Source organism: Fusarium musae, chromosome 2, assembly GCF_019915245.1.
Source record: "Fusarium musae strain F31 chromosome 2, whole genome shotgun sequence".
Classification (NCBI taxonomy): Eukaryota; Fungi; Ascomycota; class Sordariomycetes; order Hypocreales; family Nectriaceae; genus Fusarium; species Fusarium musae.
Genome location: NC_058388.1, coordinates 236,557 through 250,543, shown reverse-complemented (window position 1 = coordinate 250,543; position 13,987 = coordinate 236,557). Strand labels below are relative to the sequence as shown.

At 48.3% G+C, this 13,987-nt stretch overlaps 2 protein-coding genes across 2 annotated transcripts; one reads left to right on the top strand and one right to left on the bottom strand.

The window, feature by feature from the left end:
* Window positions 1–7,094: 7,094 nt before the first annotated feature.
* J7337_002033 (uncharacterized protein) lies at window positions 7,095–7,745 on the top strand (the record flags this gene model as incomplete). Its single annotated transcript, XM_044819766.1, has 1 exon — window positions 7,095–7,745. One exon carries the CDS (start codon window positions 7,095–7,097, stop codon window positions 7,743–7,745), a length of 651 nt encoding a protein of 216 aa, XP_044684066.1.
* A 2,603-nt stretch (window positions 7,746–10,348) lies between these two features.
* J7337_002032 (uncharacterized protein) lies at window positions 10,349–10,871 on the bottom strand (the record flags this gene model as incomplete). The annotated part of the gene is made up of 2 exons (XM_044819765.1): window positions 10,349–10,458; window positions 10,508–10,871. 2 exons carry the CDS (start codon window positions 10,869–10,871, stop codon window positions 10,349–10,351), a joined length of 474 nt encoding a protein of 157 aa, XP_044684065.1.
* Between the last annotated feature and the right edge of the window lie 3,116 nt (window positions 10,872–13,987).

The following is a 13,987-nucleotide window of genomic DNA, read 5'->3' as shown; positions in this document are numbered from 1 at the left end:
GATCGTTGGGTTTACAAGGATCCTCCTCGTAAAACATGGACGCTCAGAATTGCACCTGTGTGGCACGTCGCCCGATAGTCCGAGCGAGTGGAAATAAGAGTGCATGTGCCGCAAGCTCGGATTCCACCTTGGGAGTTCGGGACCGAGATGATGAGCTCCATAATTGATCAACACGGAGGAGGGTAACCGCGAACCGTACTCTGTTTTTGGAATATCTGTGATTTCAATTGTGTAATTTGACTTTGAATGGAAGTACTTGTGAGAGTTGAATGAAAGTCAGGGTTAAGTCCGACGTGCGAGTGCGAGAGCTAATGCAGTAGGTGAGATTCCTACAATTGACGGTCCACTTTCCCAAGGGCTGCTTAGCTTCGAATTTATTTCTTCATTTGCTGACGGTTTAGGATGCTACTGTCAATGGATCTAGTCAGTCTGACTTGTTACTTAAGAGTGGCAGAGCAATGCACGATCCTGAACGTGAGTATCACAGACACTAAAACTGTACAACTTCTTTCTTATTCGATACTTGTTACTCAGCCTCTGTTTCAGAACTGATTCCATCTTGACCATAAGCACTTGAGTGATTCAATTTCCATCCCACCAGCTCTGAAAATCATGCCTCAGTATAGCAGAGTCTCCCAACTCGGAGCATTTAGGTCCTAAGTCCTCTTCTTCGTCTTTAAACTCCGTAGGAGTGGCTTAGTTCATGCAATAATGTCCGTGGGCCCCCTTTCAACACGACTGCCGATTGGCCCGGGTAGATTACTCTGAACTTATATGCGGCGCGGGCCGCAGATTGTTCCGTATAGCGTATGGTCTGCTCACTCAACGGGCATCTCCTCCGTAAAAACACTTCCATTTACAGCCTAGACTGCCTCTATACCGGGGGCAAGAAAACTCAGGACTTTGATCTTGAATGACATAAGACGTAAATAACTTAGCAAAAAGCTTTGGCAGTTCAGCATCAACTTAGGGTGCCCTTTCCTAGGTTTATTTTGACACCCTGCAGCAAGGACTGGGGTTTTCTTACTCCCCAGGTTAGGTGCTCTCAGCAAAGATCTTCAATCATGCGCCGCAAAGAGGCATTAAATCTAGACCTCACGTAAGACGGCATTTCAGGAAGGTGGCCTCACTCGGCTGATTCACTCTGAATGCCGCGGGATGATCGACGAATAGTATTCCGAATACAGCGTTTCATGTGAAAAGATGACTGCATAGCCCCTTCTGCCCTATGGACGAGGCGCCATTCGGATCTCGGCACATATACACCCCCCAGAGCTGGACCTATCGGTGTTCATCAAATACCCGTGTCCGCGTTTAGCACTGTTCTGTAGGGAGGCACTTTTGGGGGCTTGTCCGAGGTTTCCGTGGATTTCAACTTTTCCGTTTACCACTAGCTAGACGGTGTGAGATTTATGCCTGTGAAGTGAAGGGACTCTCAAGATAATCACTTCTTGACTGAGTCGTTGACGGGAGCCTCTAGCTTCACCTCTGTCAGACTTCCGAGTAACTTCCTCCACATAACTGCACTCTCCTCATCTGCCATCCCTTCGGTTAACGTCACCCGGTTCCCAACAACAATCAGCGCTGATCTTGCCCGAGTCAGAGCAACATTCATCCTTCGCATGTCCTTCAAGAACCCGATCTCACGGTGCTCGTTACATCGCACGGTTACAAACACGGTGATGTCCGCCTCGCGACCCTGAAATCCGTCGATGCTTGATACTTCCAATTTGTAGGGTATACTGGACAGCATCCGCTTGAGGACCTCGGCTTGGCGAGTATAGGGCGTCAACACCACAATTGAGTGTGAGGGGTCCTCTGGCCCTGAACCACTGGTCAAGAGCTTGCAGATGTGGAGGCAGAGCTCTGCTTGTCCCCTGTTCTCTTTTGACTTTTGGCCTGGCATCTCCTTTGCGTCGCAGTTGATGAAGATGGCCCGCTCATAGTCTTGCATCCCTATTCCGGAACCTCCTTTCTGATTCGTGGCCCTTGCTGGAGGGAATGGAAAGTCAGAATTGACAGGCGGTCTTGCCGAGCTGGTGATGCCCGACTTCAATTTTCCCTCGTAGAACTGTCCTGAGCTGAACTCGCATAGCTTTGGATGCATACGATACTGCGTATCCAGCATCAACCTCCTCAAACCATCGTTACCTTTGGGGTCTTTGGCATCTGTGTAGAGTCTTTCAAAGAGTGAAACGTCAAAGTCAAGTGCTAACGTAGTCTGATTGACAGTCGGTCGTAGCTGTACATGGTCCCCGACCAGAATAGCCTGTGAGCAGCCCTTGACGAGTGGGACGATTGAGCTCGGTTCCGTTTGCTGAGAAGCCTCATCGACAATCACGATGTCGAAGTACTCTGAGCGAATAAGTCCGATGCCTGATCCGATGCAGGTGGTGAAGATAGTGTCGCTCCGTTTGACCATTTCCATGGCCTTCTTCATAGCCTTGTGGTCGGAGTGAATCTCCTGCCCTGCCATGGCGTCGCATGTATACTTTCGTAGATCATCAGCAACCTTGCGCACCTACAAAAAGTCAGATGAGTTTGTCTTTTGTTATGGGTGATGGGCGACATACCTCTGTTGAAACTCGTACTAGATCGGGTGGCGTCTTTCTAGCCAATGGTTGCTTCTGGAGACGTTGGATATAACGTCTCATCACGTTATCCACTGCATTATGTGTCGGCGCCGTCACCAAAGCACGTGCCTTAGGATTAGCTGTCTGTAATGCACAAATCATCTCAACAATCGTCTCAGTCTTTCCAGTGCCAGGCGGGCCCCAAAGACAAAGCAGCGAGCTGTTCAATGCCAACTTTATAGCTTGGTTCTGGCTCTCGTTCAGTCTCTCAATCCTGCTGAAGGAATGGTCTGGTCGTGAAATGTCGGGGGATGGAAGACCGAAAATGATGTTTGCGACACCGCAGCAATCTTCTTGGTAGATGCAAAGATCTTTGACGGCGTCTATCATGGACTTGGACGTGACGAATGGGCTGCAGTCTTCCAAGACCCAGGAACAGTCTTTGAAGTAAGGCGGGAGTGGATGAAGGCACTCGAACCGCGCTCGCCCAGTTTCGGACATTGTTACCAATGCATCAATGGAACAGTTGTTACCCACCAACACATTTGATGGCAGTGACGCTGTTGTCAGCCTCACGTGCGATCCCTTCTTCGGCGTTCCTGTCGCGTCGATTCTGAAGTCGATCTCTATCAGATTCCCCTTCTTGTCTTTTGGCGATAGCTTCAATTCATAAAGGCCCTGCAGTCGCTTCGCGACATTGCCGGCTTCTTCAATGTGATCCATGACAATGGAGATCATGTTTCGCAATAAATGGTTGGTTATCTTCGGGTCGGTTACCATGAAGTTAGATGCATTGGGTTGCAGACAATCCAGAAAGAGATCCAGTGCCAGGTCCGTTGATCGAATAGTCAACGATACAAGTTCCAGAAGCGTCGCGAGGTCAAGGAGCGATAAGTTCCCAGGGGTGATAGCGGAAAAGATGCTCTTGAGTGGTTCCAAGATAAGCTGGCCCATGGAGTTGGCGGACAAGATGAATGCCCGCACAATCGGCAAGAGAGATGACTCCAGCAGTACCACCAGGTCTAGGTTCTTGCCCGAGCGAGACGAAGACAGAAATGGTATGAAATTTATAGCCAGTGTCGGCTCAGTGGTCAGAACCTGTAACATCGCGTTCAGCAGCTCCTTGTGGTCGACAATAACTTTTTCAATATTGCTCAAAATATGTTCAAAGCACTGCATAAGAAACTGTTTGTCGCTGGTTTCTCGGGCCAATTTGAAGACCTTTTGGTATTGCTCTACTGACTCCAACCATGTGAGTGCGGACATGTTGTTGCCTTTTACGATCTCAATGAGCCACGATGGATCCGAAGGTGATAACACATCAGTCAGACTGGGTACAGAGTAATCTTTGGGTTCCTCGGAGAACAGAGGCATTGTCTCTGTTGTATCGATCTGTTCTAGCCAAAGGTCGAGGTTACGCATTGAGGCTACGTCGCGATTGCTGATGACGTAGATTTCCTGTGACCAATTAGTGATACTTGCACGATTAAATGAGAGAGTTGACTCACTGCAGCTGTGATGGGAGAACCATTCACTTTCCCAATATGGGTTTGAAGTCCCTTACTGAACTTGTCTAGCGCAATGCTCGCGGTAACTTCAGCCTGTTCACCCCGACCAACCACAGCTTGCCTTTTTCTGCGTCTATCACCTTTGTTCTTCTCATCGCAGTAGCCTTGATCATTGTTTCCTGGTCGATTAATAAATACCCACGTGCTGTCTCGCTGCTTCTCAAAAAGCTGAAAAACGTTTCCGTCACAGTATAGCTGATACTGCATCTTGGTCGGTAGTGAGAGTCGGGATTGTCTTTGTGGGCCTTGTGAATGCGGGAACGCAAAGAGGCGCCCAGTGTCGTTGATGACGCAGTCTTGAGAGCGCTCAATCTTCTTGGGGATGTAGATTGCAAGGGATAACCGCTCGTCAGGTTGGAACACGATGAGCGTACGCTGGAATAGCTCTAGGTTTGTCGCAACAGCGTCGTGAAACGTTGCGAGGCGATCGATCGACGAGTCGTATGTTCTCTTCCATTTGATACCAGGGTAGTCCAAGTGGAATCTTTGGAGCTCTCTCGGTTGAAGGATGCCGGATGAGCATAGAGCATTCTGAACCAGTGCTGTGGTGGCTGCAGACCCTGGTACATGAGCAAGGACCCATGCTTTTTGATCTGCTGTGAGAATGTTGAAGTCGAAGAGATGAAGAAGGCTCTCAAACGACGTGTTTTTCTTGACGCACCAGGCATATGCGAGTTTGACACACTCAAACTCCCCAATTGCGACATCTTCTCGACTAAACAAGAGCTGAATAGCGTCAATATCATATCCCGTCAAATCGCCAACCTCCGTGAGGCCCATCCGACGAACCCAGGCTTCTGCATCGTCATGGAGGACATCGAGTATGAATGGCGGCGTATCAGGTGTCGGCTTTGGTGCAGTGCGCAGCTTGTCAGGGATCTTTATCCGATTGCCGTCGACACACTGCGAAAAGAGTCGATTGAGCTCTTGGCATTGGGCACTCATGGGGCCAGCCACTCGAACCCAGTCGAGATATAGGTTCTTTACTTGACCAAGAGAAGCGTTCTGGTATTTTGCAAAGTAGACGAGGCGGTCGTCGTCTGTAATGGCGCGGAATTGGATCGGTTCTCGGCCGCCGGGATATAGGGCTGGTGCCGAGACTGTCGAGGGGATCAGGTCGGGGTCCCAGGATACAAAGACTGTCACTTATCAGTATATGCACTCCATCTTTCTAGACGTACTCACATGTGTCACCGTCCAAATCACCACCCGACATAAGATCTGCAGCTGGTCTTTTCCCTCGCGTTGAGAAGACGATACAGTCAACCAGATGCGAAAGCTCAGGCCGCTCAACAACCTTGAACTTCTGCCAATCGCCTGGGTGAAGACAGGGATTTCTGATGACAATTATCTCACTGTTCTTCAAAGCGTGAGGTAAACCATTCTCTTCCAGAGTGAGCTTGACCGCACACTCGCCTTCCTTTAACACATCCCAAGCATCGCATACCCCAAAGAGAAGCCGCGATTTCTGCACAAAGATTCGACACTTTTGGCCGCCTTGCTTGTTCAACATCTTGTCCAGTTGCTCGTTAACGTGGCCGTTGATCTGGGACTTTACGCTCTCCAGCCCCTCGAGAAGGACACGTTCTGCGAGATCGGGTTTATTGACGTAGCTTAAGAAGCGGAATGCATCGCGAAAGTCGGACTTGGCGTTTTTGAGAAGACTGAAGTGATGTCGCTGCTTGGAGAGGAGCGTTTCTTGTGAGATGCCCAACGCATGGAGAAGAATGATGCTCTCGTCGTTGAGGAAGCCATATGAAAAAGGCTGCGGAGCAAAATGGTCAGCGAGGTCTGTTGGGAAATCGGGTCAAGTACCTTGGAGTGCTCGACTACTGCAAAAGAGTAATCATCGCCGCCGCTGAACTTCTTCATTGACTTGCGAAGCTTGAGAAGCGCTTTCTCCTTCTTCATTCGGGGGTCAACAGTGACGACTCCCTTGTAGCCCCGATAGCGAAGTTGAAAGACCGAAGGCGTGTATCGACTGTCCCGAAAGATAATTCTTCTTCGTCGCGCCAACTCTTGCGCAAGACTGGGCGCAATCAATCCACAGCCATCAGTGAAGACATATTGGTCTCTCTCAACATCTGGAATATCCTCGCATCGGTCGGGATTAATAATCATGGCCGCCTTGGAGGATGAGAAGAGAAGACCAATACGCTTGGCTTTCTTGCCCACCGTCTTCATCTTTGTAAAATCTCCCATACTCTCGATCTGTATCGAGATCTCCTCTCTCGTCGCGGCCATGAGAAAACATGATCGCGACTTGAGCTGCGTATTACTATGCCCATAGAAATTATAATGTACGCCGTTCAGAATTATCCCAGCGCGGAGACATTTGATGCTGTAGTCGGAAACCTCTTGGCGCGTGCGGGGCTGAAGATCTGGCGCTGGCTGCTGTTCTTTTGCTGCGGCGCCGAAAACTAGAGGTTTGAAGGCTTCGAGGGAAAAGAGCAGTAATTGATCCGTTGGGTGTGAGGCAGTGGCGCGATTTGACGTGTTGGGCTGAACGTTGAGGATCATGGAGTGCTTGCATTCTTTGAGGTCGGTTTGGAGGGCGATCGCTTTGATGAGATCGGCTTTTTTGAGAGTGGATGGTGATGGGAGATTCGGAACTTGGAAATCCCAGACAATGTCGTCGAGACTCAAGTTCGAAAGGAGTATGTAGTGAAAGCCTTTGTCGGACTTCTGGGAAGCCATTTTGAATTGGTGCCTTGAGAGAGGCTTGAGATTAAGATTGAGATTGAGATGAAGAGAGGAGATTGCGACACGCTTGAGATGATGGAAGAAAAGCGCAGAGGAGCTTATCCAATAGATTGAAGTTCGGCGCCATTGGTGAATCACGGTCATTATCATTGGGCGTTGGTGTTACACGGCATGCTGACCCCCTCACTTCCTCAACATTTAGAGAGTTAGAGAGTCCACGAATTGACAAGTTACCTCCGCCAAGCACAAGATGGCCTCAAAACCATATGTGCCGAATATCTACATCATCGGACCGCAATCTACGGGCAAAACAACACTAGTCAACGAGTTACAGGCTGATCTAGAGCACGGGCTCGTCGACTCATCAATCGATAAGCCACAAATCGTCTCCGAGGTCGCCAGAAGTGTTCTCGCAAAACACAAATACTCAGCAGAAGATATCCGAACATCCAAAGTCAGGTGCCTCGAGCTCCAGCAACTCATTCTCCAAGCACAAGCAGAGGCCGAGAAGGAAGCTCTCAAGACCTCGAGCTGGTTCATATCCGACCGTTCCGGGTTCGATCCATTGGTCTACGCAAAACGATATGCCTCCCCAGGAGTCGAGCAAGAGCTGCAGCAACTCGAAGCCTGGAAACAAGTCAAGGCAAGAATGGAGACATCTTTGATCGTGGTCTGCGAAGCGGGCACCCCGTGGTTGATGGATGATGGCGTGCGACTTATGCCCGGAAGCGAGACAGAGTGGATGCAAGTCTTTGATGACTTTTGTCAAATGTTGGATGAGGTTGGCTTGGAGTATTCTGTGGTGCCTCGGACGGTGTTGGATATCTCAGAGCGGGCAGAGCTTGTATGGGCCAAGTGGATCGAGAGACGACAATCTCTGACGAGCGGTCAGTCAGATTGACAGTAGCAAAATAGAGAGATGAAGACAAAGCTAGGAAGAACTTTACACTAGCAGCTATTGATAAGTAGAGTTCGTGTTTGTTATGATAGTACCGAATTCTGAACCCCAACACAAGAGATATCTGGCCCATGAGTAACATATGTTTATTCATGACTCAAGTACTCACGATAATGTCGTGAAAGGGTACGGAAAAATCCCTTCATGGGTATATCACTTGCAAGTTGAAAGGGGTACGTTCTTATATGTCTGTCTATCTCGACTTCGAAGTTAAGGCCTTGAACGACTAACAAACGTCAGGTTGAATGCGATGAGACAAGACCTCAATGTATCATGTGCACTAGTCAACATGTTTGCTGCCCCGGGTATCAGCAAAACTTGGAATGGTCAGCGAAACATGAACTCCGCCCCAGACACGAAAGCATAAACACTAGAAGGCCGTTGTCCTCGAGCAGGAGCTCGACTCATGGTCGAGAATTCATTGATTGTTTCAGTTACGTCCCAAAGGGCGCTTGAACACACACTACTCTTGCAGGCAGATCCCAAGATTCCGAACTCTCCTTTGTGCAAGATTTGCATCTGCATCGAGAATATTTTGGCGATTCTCTTGCCGAGTCTGCAACAATTGACAACCTCGAAATAAGTGTACAGATGGATCTCGGACTTCCCATTTCAACACGCCGAGGCTTACACTCCATGTACTGTGGATGGAAGCCATTGGTTCAATCACTACGGATCATTTAATACATCTTCGAACTTTAGCACCGATTCATGCAAAGGCTTTATCCTAAACGCGTGCCCCGTTGACATCCTTTCACCCGGCCATTCCAGCGAGACATTTATCGACCAGACAAAGAACCAAGGGCCGATCACCGTTGGACTCCGGGCCCAAGCCTGCGGCGCTCCAATGGCCCTATCAAAGCTTTGAAGGCTTCTTCTTTGCACTTCCGTCTAGGGCCGGAGTTAGGAGTGCTGGGGAAGATGAGGGGATCGAAGTTTGTTTTGGTCTGGAGGAGACTTGCTATGCCCGGTTGGAGATCAGAAGGAGTTTGCGCAATATACGGAGCAGGGGGGCTTGAGTGTTTGATGTGCCACATCATATGTTGTTGCCAGTAGCCTGCGCCTTTCAGACAAGTCAAGGTTACCAAAACACGTCATACTGAGGCTATGGCTTCCTACATATCTAGTCATACTCAGCCATTGTCCAATAAATGGATGTAGTTGCACTGTGTCCGCTCTGGCTGACAAGCGCCACAATACATGACTTGTTTTGTCATATGCAAACATGTACCTTGTTGCATGTGATGGCAACCGACCAACATAGCTATGTATTTTTCCAAGCCACTTCAACAAATGACTTTGCGGTGGCATAAACTGCTTGCCATATGATACGACAGATGGTAAACATAATACTGAGCCGCGGGCTTCCTGAATCACTGCATAGAATACTTGTATTATAAGTAGGGCCAGTTTAGCCATTCTTCAGACGGTTCATGGATATATATAACACTGTTCGCCCCGCATTCTTGTGCTGATCTGAGTAGCAAACCATCTAACTTCGAATCACCTCATCATATCTTCAACCTCAGCTCTGACAAAATGGCAGAAACCGGCGTCGCCCATAAGGTCATCTCTGTCATTCTCCGTCTTTCCGAACTCTTCTCTGCCATCATCGTCCTAGGAATTCTCTCACGCTTCTGCTACCTGGCGGGCATTGCGGAAGCGCATGTCGACGAACGTATCATCTACACCATCGTCGTCGCATGCCTCGGCATTATGTATTCCATCTGTTTCTGTCCGCCGTTCAAGGCCATGTTCTTGGGTTTTCCTTTCGATTTTTTCATGTTTGTCATGTGGCTCGTGGCATACTGCTTGCTCCAGACGGTAATATCTCATTACCCTCACAGCTAACAGCACCTACTCATCTCCGTTCTATAGAGAACCGGTAGTCACACTTGTTCCGCCAGTTGGTACTACAATTATTGGGGCTACTACTGGGGTCGCCTTTGGCGAGTCGGACCTATCGGGACGGTGAATATCGACGCGGCGGGTTGTGCCTCGTGGAGGACAGCCCTTGCGTTTGCATTCATTGCGTGGTTCCTCCATCTTCTTAGTGGCATTCTTGTGAGTCCCGAAGCCGAGCAAAACACGACAGAGCTAAAGCGACCAAACACAGGGTGTATACGTCTTGCGGACTTATATCAAGCTTGACGAGACAAAGACGGATTTGAAACAACATGCAGAAAAGCTTGCCAGGTAAGCATGATCCAGTGCGGTATCTAGATCACGGACTAACGATTATTACACTCAAGAGGGGACCCCAAGGTCCATGGCTATCAGCGAAATGATGAACCAACAGATAATGTCTAGGCCACAATCCATTTTAGCCTGGAGAGGGGTCAGGCGGGGTAACGTTGATGCTTTGGAGTAAGCAGCCACAAACGGCGGAAGCCGAAGGAGAAACCTTGATTAATCCACGGAATATGCCTTGATATAAACAGATTGAACTTGTTGCAACATGCATTTAATATTTTCCAGTTATTCTTGCTCAGATCATCACACAGAGACTTGCAGAGGACGCACATATCCAATAAAGCTTTGTCAATTTAATTGCGATTGAAGCCACCAACAAGACTCTTGGCGCACTCGACAGGATTTCTAGTCACAGCTGCCCACACAGCATCTCCCGGGCTAACATCTGCCATCTTCGCCGGCCCTACGAGACTATTAGCCTTCCGTACCATCTCCACAAGTATCAAACTCACCAAACACAAAGACAACAACAGCCTCCTTACCCCGCCCGCCCAAGATCTCGACTGTAAAGTCAGATACAGCACAACAGGCGTCAAACTTGTTTGTCCCAACATACGGGACGCTCCAGATAAACGCAACGTCGTTCCTCCCTTCGAATCCGACGATGCGGTATGTGATTGAACTGTCAACACCTCCGCCTATGTGACTCGACTTGCAGCGCAGCATACCACTCTCGCCCGCTAGAATTGTTTGCGGCGGCTGAAGGTCTAGCGTCTTGCTCCATCCTCTGTGGTTGAGAGGTGGCCACTCGGACTCTGCGATGAGCTCCTCGTTGGTGTGATTGAGGATAACGATGAGTAACTCCCTCGTAGCCATAGTGTTGTGGATCTGGAGATTGTTAATCAGGTGGGAGATGTCGATCAATTCTGCATATAAGAGGTGAAGATGAAACTCAACGATGTTGCTTTGGACAATATTCGTTGCAAAAAGTAGCAGTTTAATATATTTTATCGGGCTACATCGAAGGGCAACAAACTGGCGTGGCAATGTCAGCCCCATAGACAAGTGTTAGCCATAACCTTAAAGTTTAGGTTGCCTGAGAAGATGAGAAGAATACGATGGCGTGGTCATCCTGTGGCGTTCAAATGGGCAAAATGAAAGTGTCAAGCCCATCATCATGTTACTGTAGTTATAGATGGTCTAGGTTCTCTCTGCTGGAATAAGCTCACAGCCACAAGCCTCAACTGCAAATAACACGTTATAGATGGTCAACTCATTGAACCACAGATTATGGAAGGGGTCCTTAAGTTAGTTGACAACACGCCAACATCCAGAAATCCCACCCTTGCCAGCTGCAGAAAGCGCGTCAGGTCATCATAATAGTCGTGTAAGTACAGTGCATAAGCGTATCATTGGAAGACACCAGCGGCCAAGATGGTGGGGAAGCATCAGCGGCTGATCGAGTTATCCGATTAGCGCGGGTAGATGTCAAACCTTATATCAACAAATTGTCACATCGCTCAGGGCAGATTCAGCTACCCATGTCGTTCGTTACTGAGAACTAGATATTTTGCCATGTATCGCAGTAGTAACTCTGAATGGGCCGAAACGTGATTGTGGATATGTAACGACAAAAGAAATACTGCGTTGTAAAAGCTGGGAGCCTAGATCATACGGGCGCCGGAGTTTGAGTTTTAATAAAGGCTTGAGCTATCACCCTACGACACAGTGTCACTCTGACTTCAGCAATACCCGCTAACGTCGTTCTAGAGCTTCAGGCCTTCTCGGGACCAAAGTTTTGACTTTATAAGTCTCTGCGCTAGGCTGCTGACAGCGGTGACCAAGTCTCATGATATTGGCCTAGCATGGCCGTGATAATCCATCCGTTCAAACTTGTTTGATTGGAGTATCTTACAATTAATGTCTGGGTTTAAAATGTTTGAGGATTCGCAGTCGCCTGTCTCTTCTCAGGACATGTTAAAGGTCTGCTTCAAGGCAGAGGACAGTTACTAAGCACAGCCAGAGAATGATGAGGAGTTTGCGAAATATGCTAAGCAGAGGGGATTAGATGATTTATACTTTACCAGCGTACCACTCTAATGCCAGATCCGTCTGACAGGCTCTTTTAATGCTGTCGATTAGACCCCTGCTACTGCATAACGGTAACTATGTTTGCAAGCTCATTTACACCAGTGGCTGCCCACTCAGTCCCGCACCAATTATCATAGAAAACTGTCTACTTGCCTACATACACTTCCTCAATGCCGACGCTATATGATAGGCCGACTCTTCATGGCAGTTCATACTTTTATGGTATGACTTAGATATCGAGGCATGTCAAAACCTACGAGGTAACAACCAGATGATTGGATCGCATTTGACACTTTTTAATGCCAGCTTTTCAAACGTTACCCGGTTCCGCATTATTCTTTGACATGCCATTTTATCCAAACTTTTTGCTTCTGCGGCAAGACTCGGGTCCCTAGAATGCGAACCCGAGACCCGATGTAACATCGCCTTCAGCCAGCAGCGGATTCACCAAAAGCCTCACTCCAGAAAACTCCATTCAAAATACAACATATAGAGCGTCCTTTAAGACTTTAAATAAAGAACCACTTCGCCGCCGGGGAATAAACCCAGAGAGAGAAATGACCGAAAGGCCTCATAATCTCGGTAATTCAGTAGACTGGTCTAGACAAATAAGGTAAAGAGTCTTGCGCCCGCCCGTTGCGAAAGGCTAAAGACAAGCTTTCAGCTAAGGTTAAAAATTGTAACGTCGTTAAGCTCTAGAACTAAGTGGGAACTGGGATTGTTTCCGTTTCGACCAGTGTTTGGCAGGGCGTTTTATAATGCTTGACTAAACGGTTTCGAGACTGGTTGGTTTTGGGGCGTGGCATGATTATCGAGCCTCAGCCCATTATGTTTGCTTTTTTATGTTTTGCATGTAATATTCGGTTGCTGGGAAAGAGATTTTGACAGAGTCCCGAGAGCCAAGCTCACGGTCCAGCGATCTGCGCTTCAATCGTGGAGATATTTCCAAGCGACGCTGATCACAGTAAATTTCACTGCTAATAACTCTCTTGCAGCAAAGCTTGGCCTTGAGCCTCACTCGAGCGCCTTTTTTCCCCGTTTCAGATTTCGGAAAAAGCGGCATGCAACCAATAAACCCCAACGGCCCGAGACTCCTCGGTTAGCAGCACATTAGCCAACACCCTTGCTCCCATCACGGTCTTGGCTGCAGGGATCATATTTCTACCGGTTCCTTCTGGCGTGTCGATCTCTTGTGGAAGTCCCTCCGAGCTCCCTATTCGAGATCCAACACCCATCAATTGGTACATGTTATCTCCAGCGTATAATCTCCTTGAACTGTGCCGCAGACGCATGAAAATCAGTTACTAACAGTACGTGTCAAAGGGCCGAAGGACAGGTCCTGCGAAATTTGCTTGCCATCCAATAAACTCCGTTTTCCACCGACCGTTTCGAATCCTTGCTTTTTATCCCGTCTGCATGTTAGATTAATGATAGAGTGATTCGGATCAGTGCATGCATGTTCCCAGAAAAATATGCTTCATCAGTTCTTTGTAAACCAACAGCGCCGCCCCGTATCTGGTGGCGTCGTGTAGCGATCTGACATTGACCACTTTACCCCTGGATTTGACAGTTTTTAGCCAGTTGCATATCAATACCCGTCTCACAAAAGGCCCAGACGTTTGTGGTGTGTGTGTGTGCCTGCCCCGGCACTGGATGCTTTTTGTGAAAAGATTATGATGCTGTGTTTATTGAGATTATGCTGTAGTGATTCTCATGTGCTGATATTTCGGAACCGGCACCGCCGCACACAGGCTGTATGCAGGACGTCACCGAAAGAAATGCTTCGGCTCTTCATTTAATCGACGCCAACCCCATCTCGTTAGACCTGAATCTTGGTCTTTCAATTTTCAAATCTCTTCATTAATGAGTTAAAGTGTCTGCTTTAGAGTATATCTTGAGAT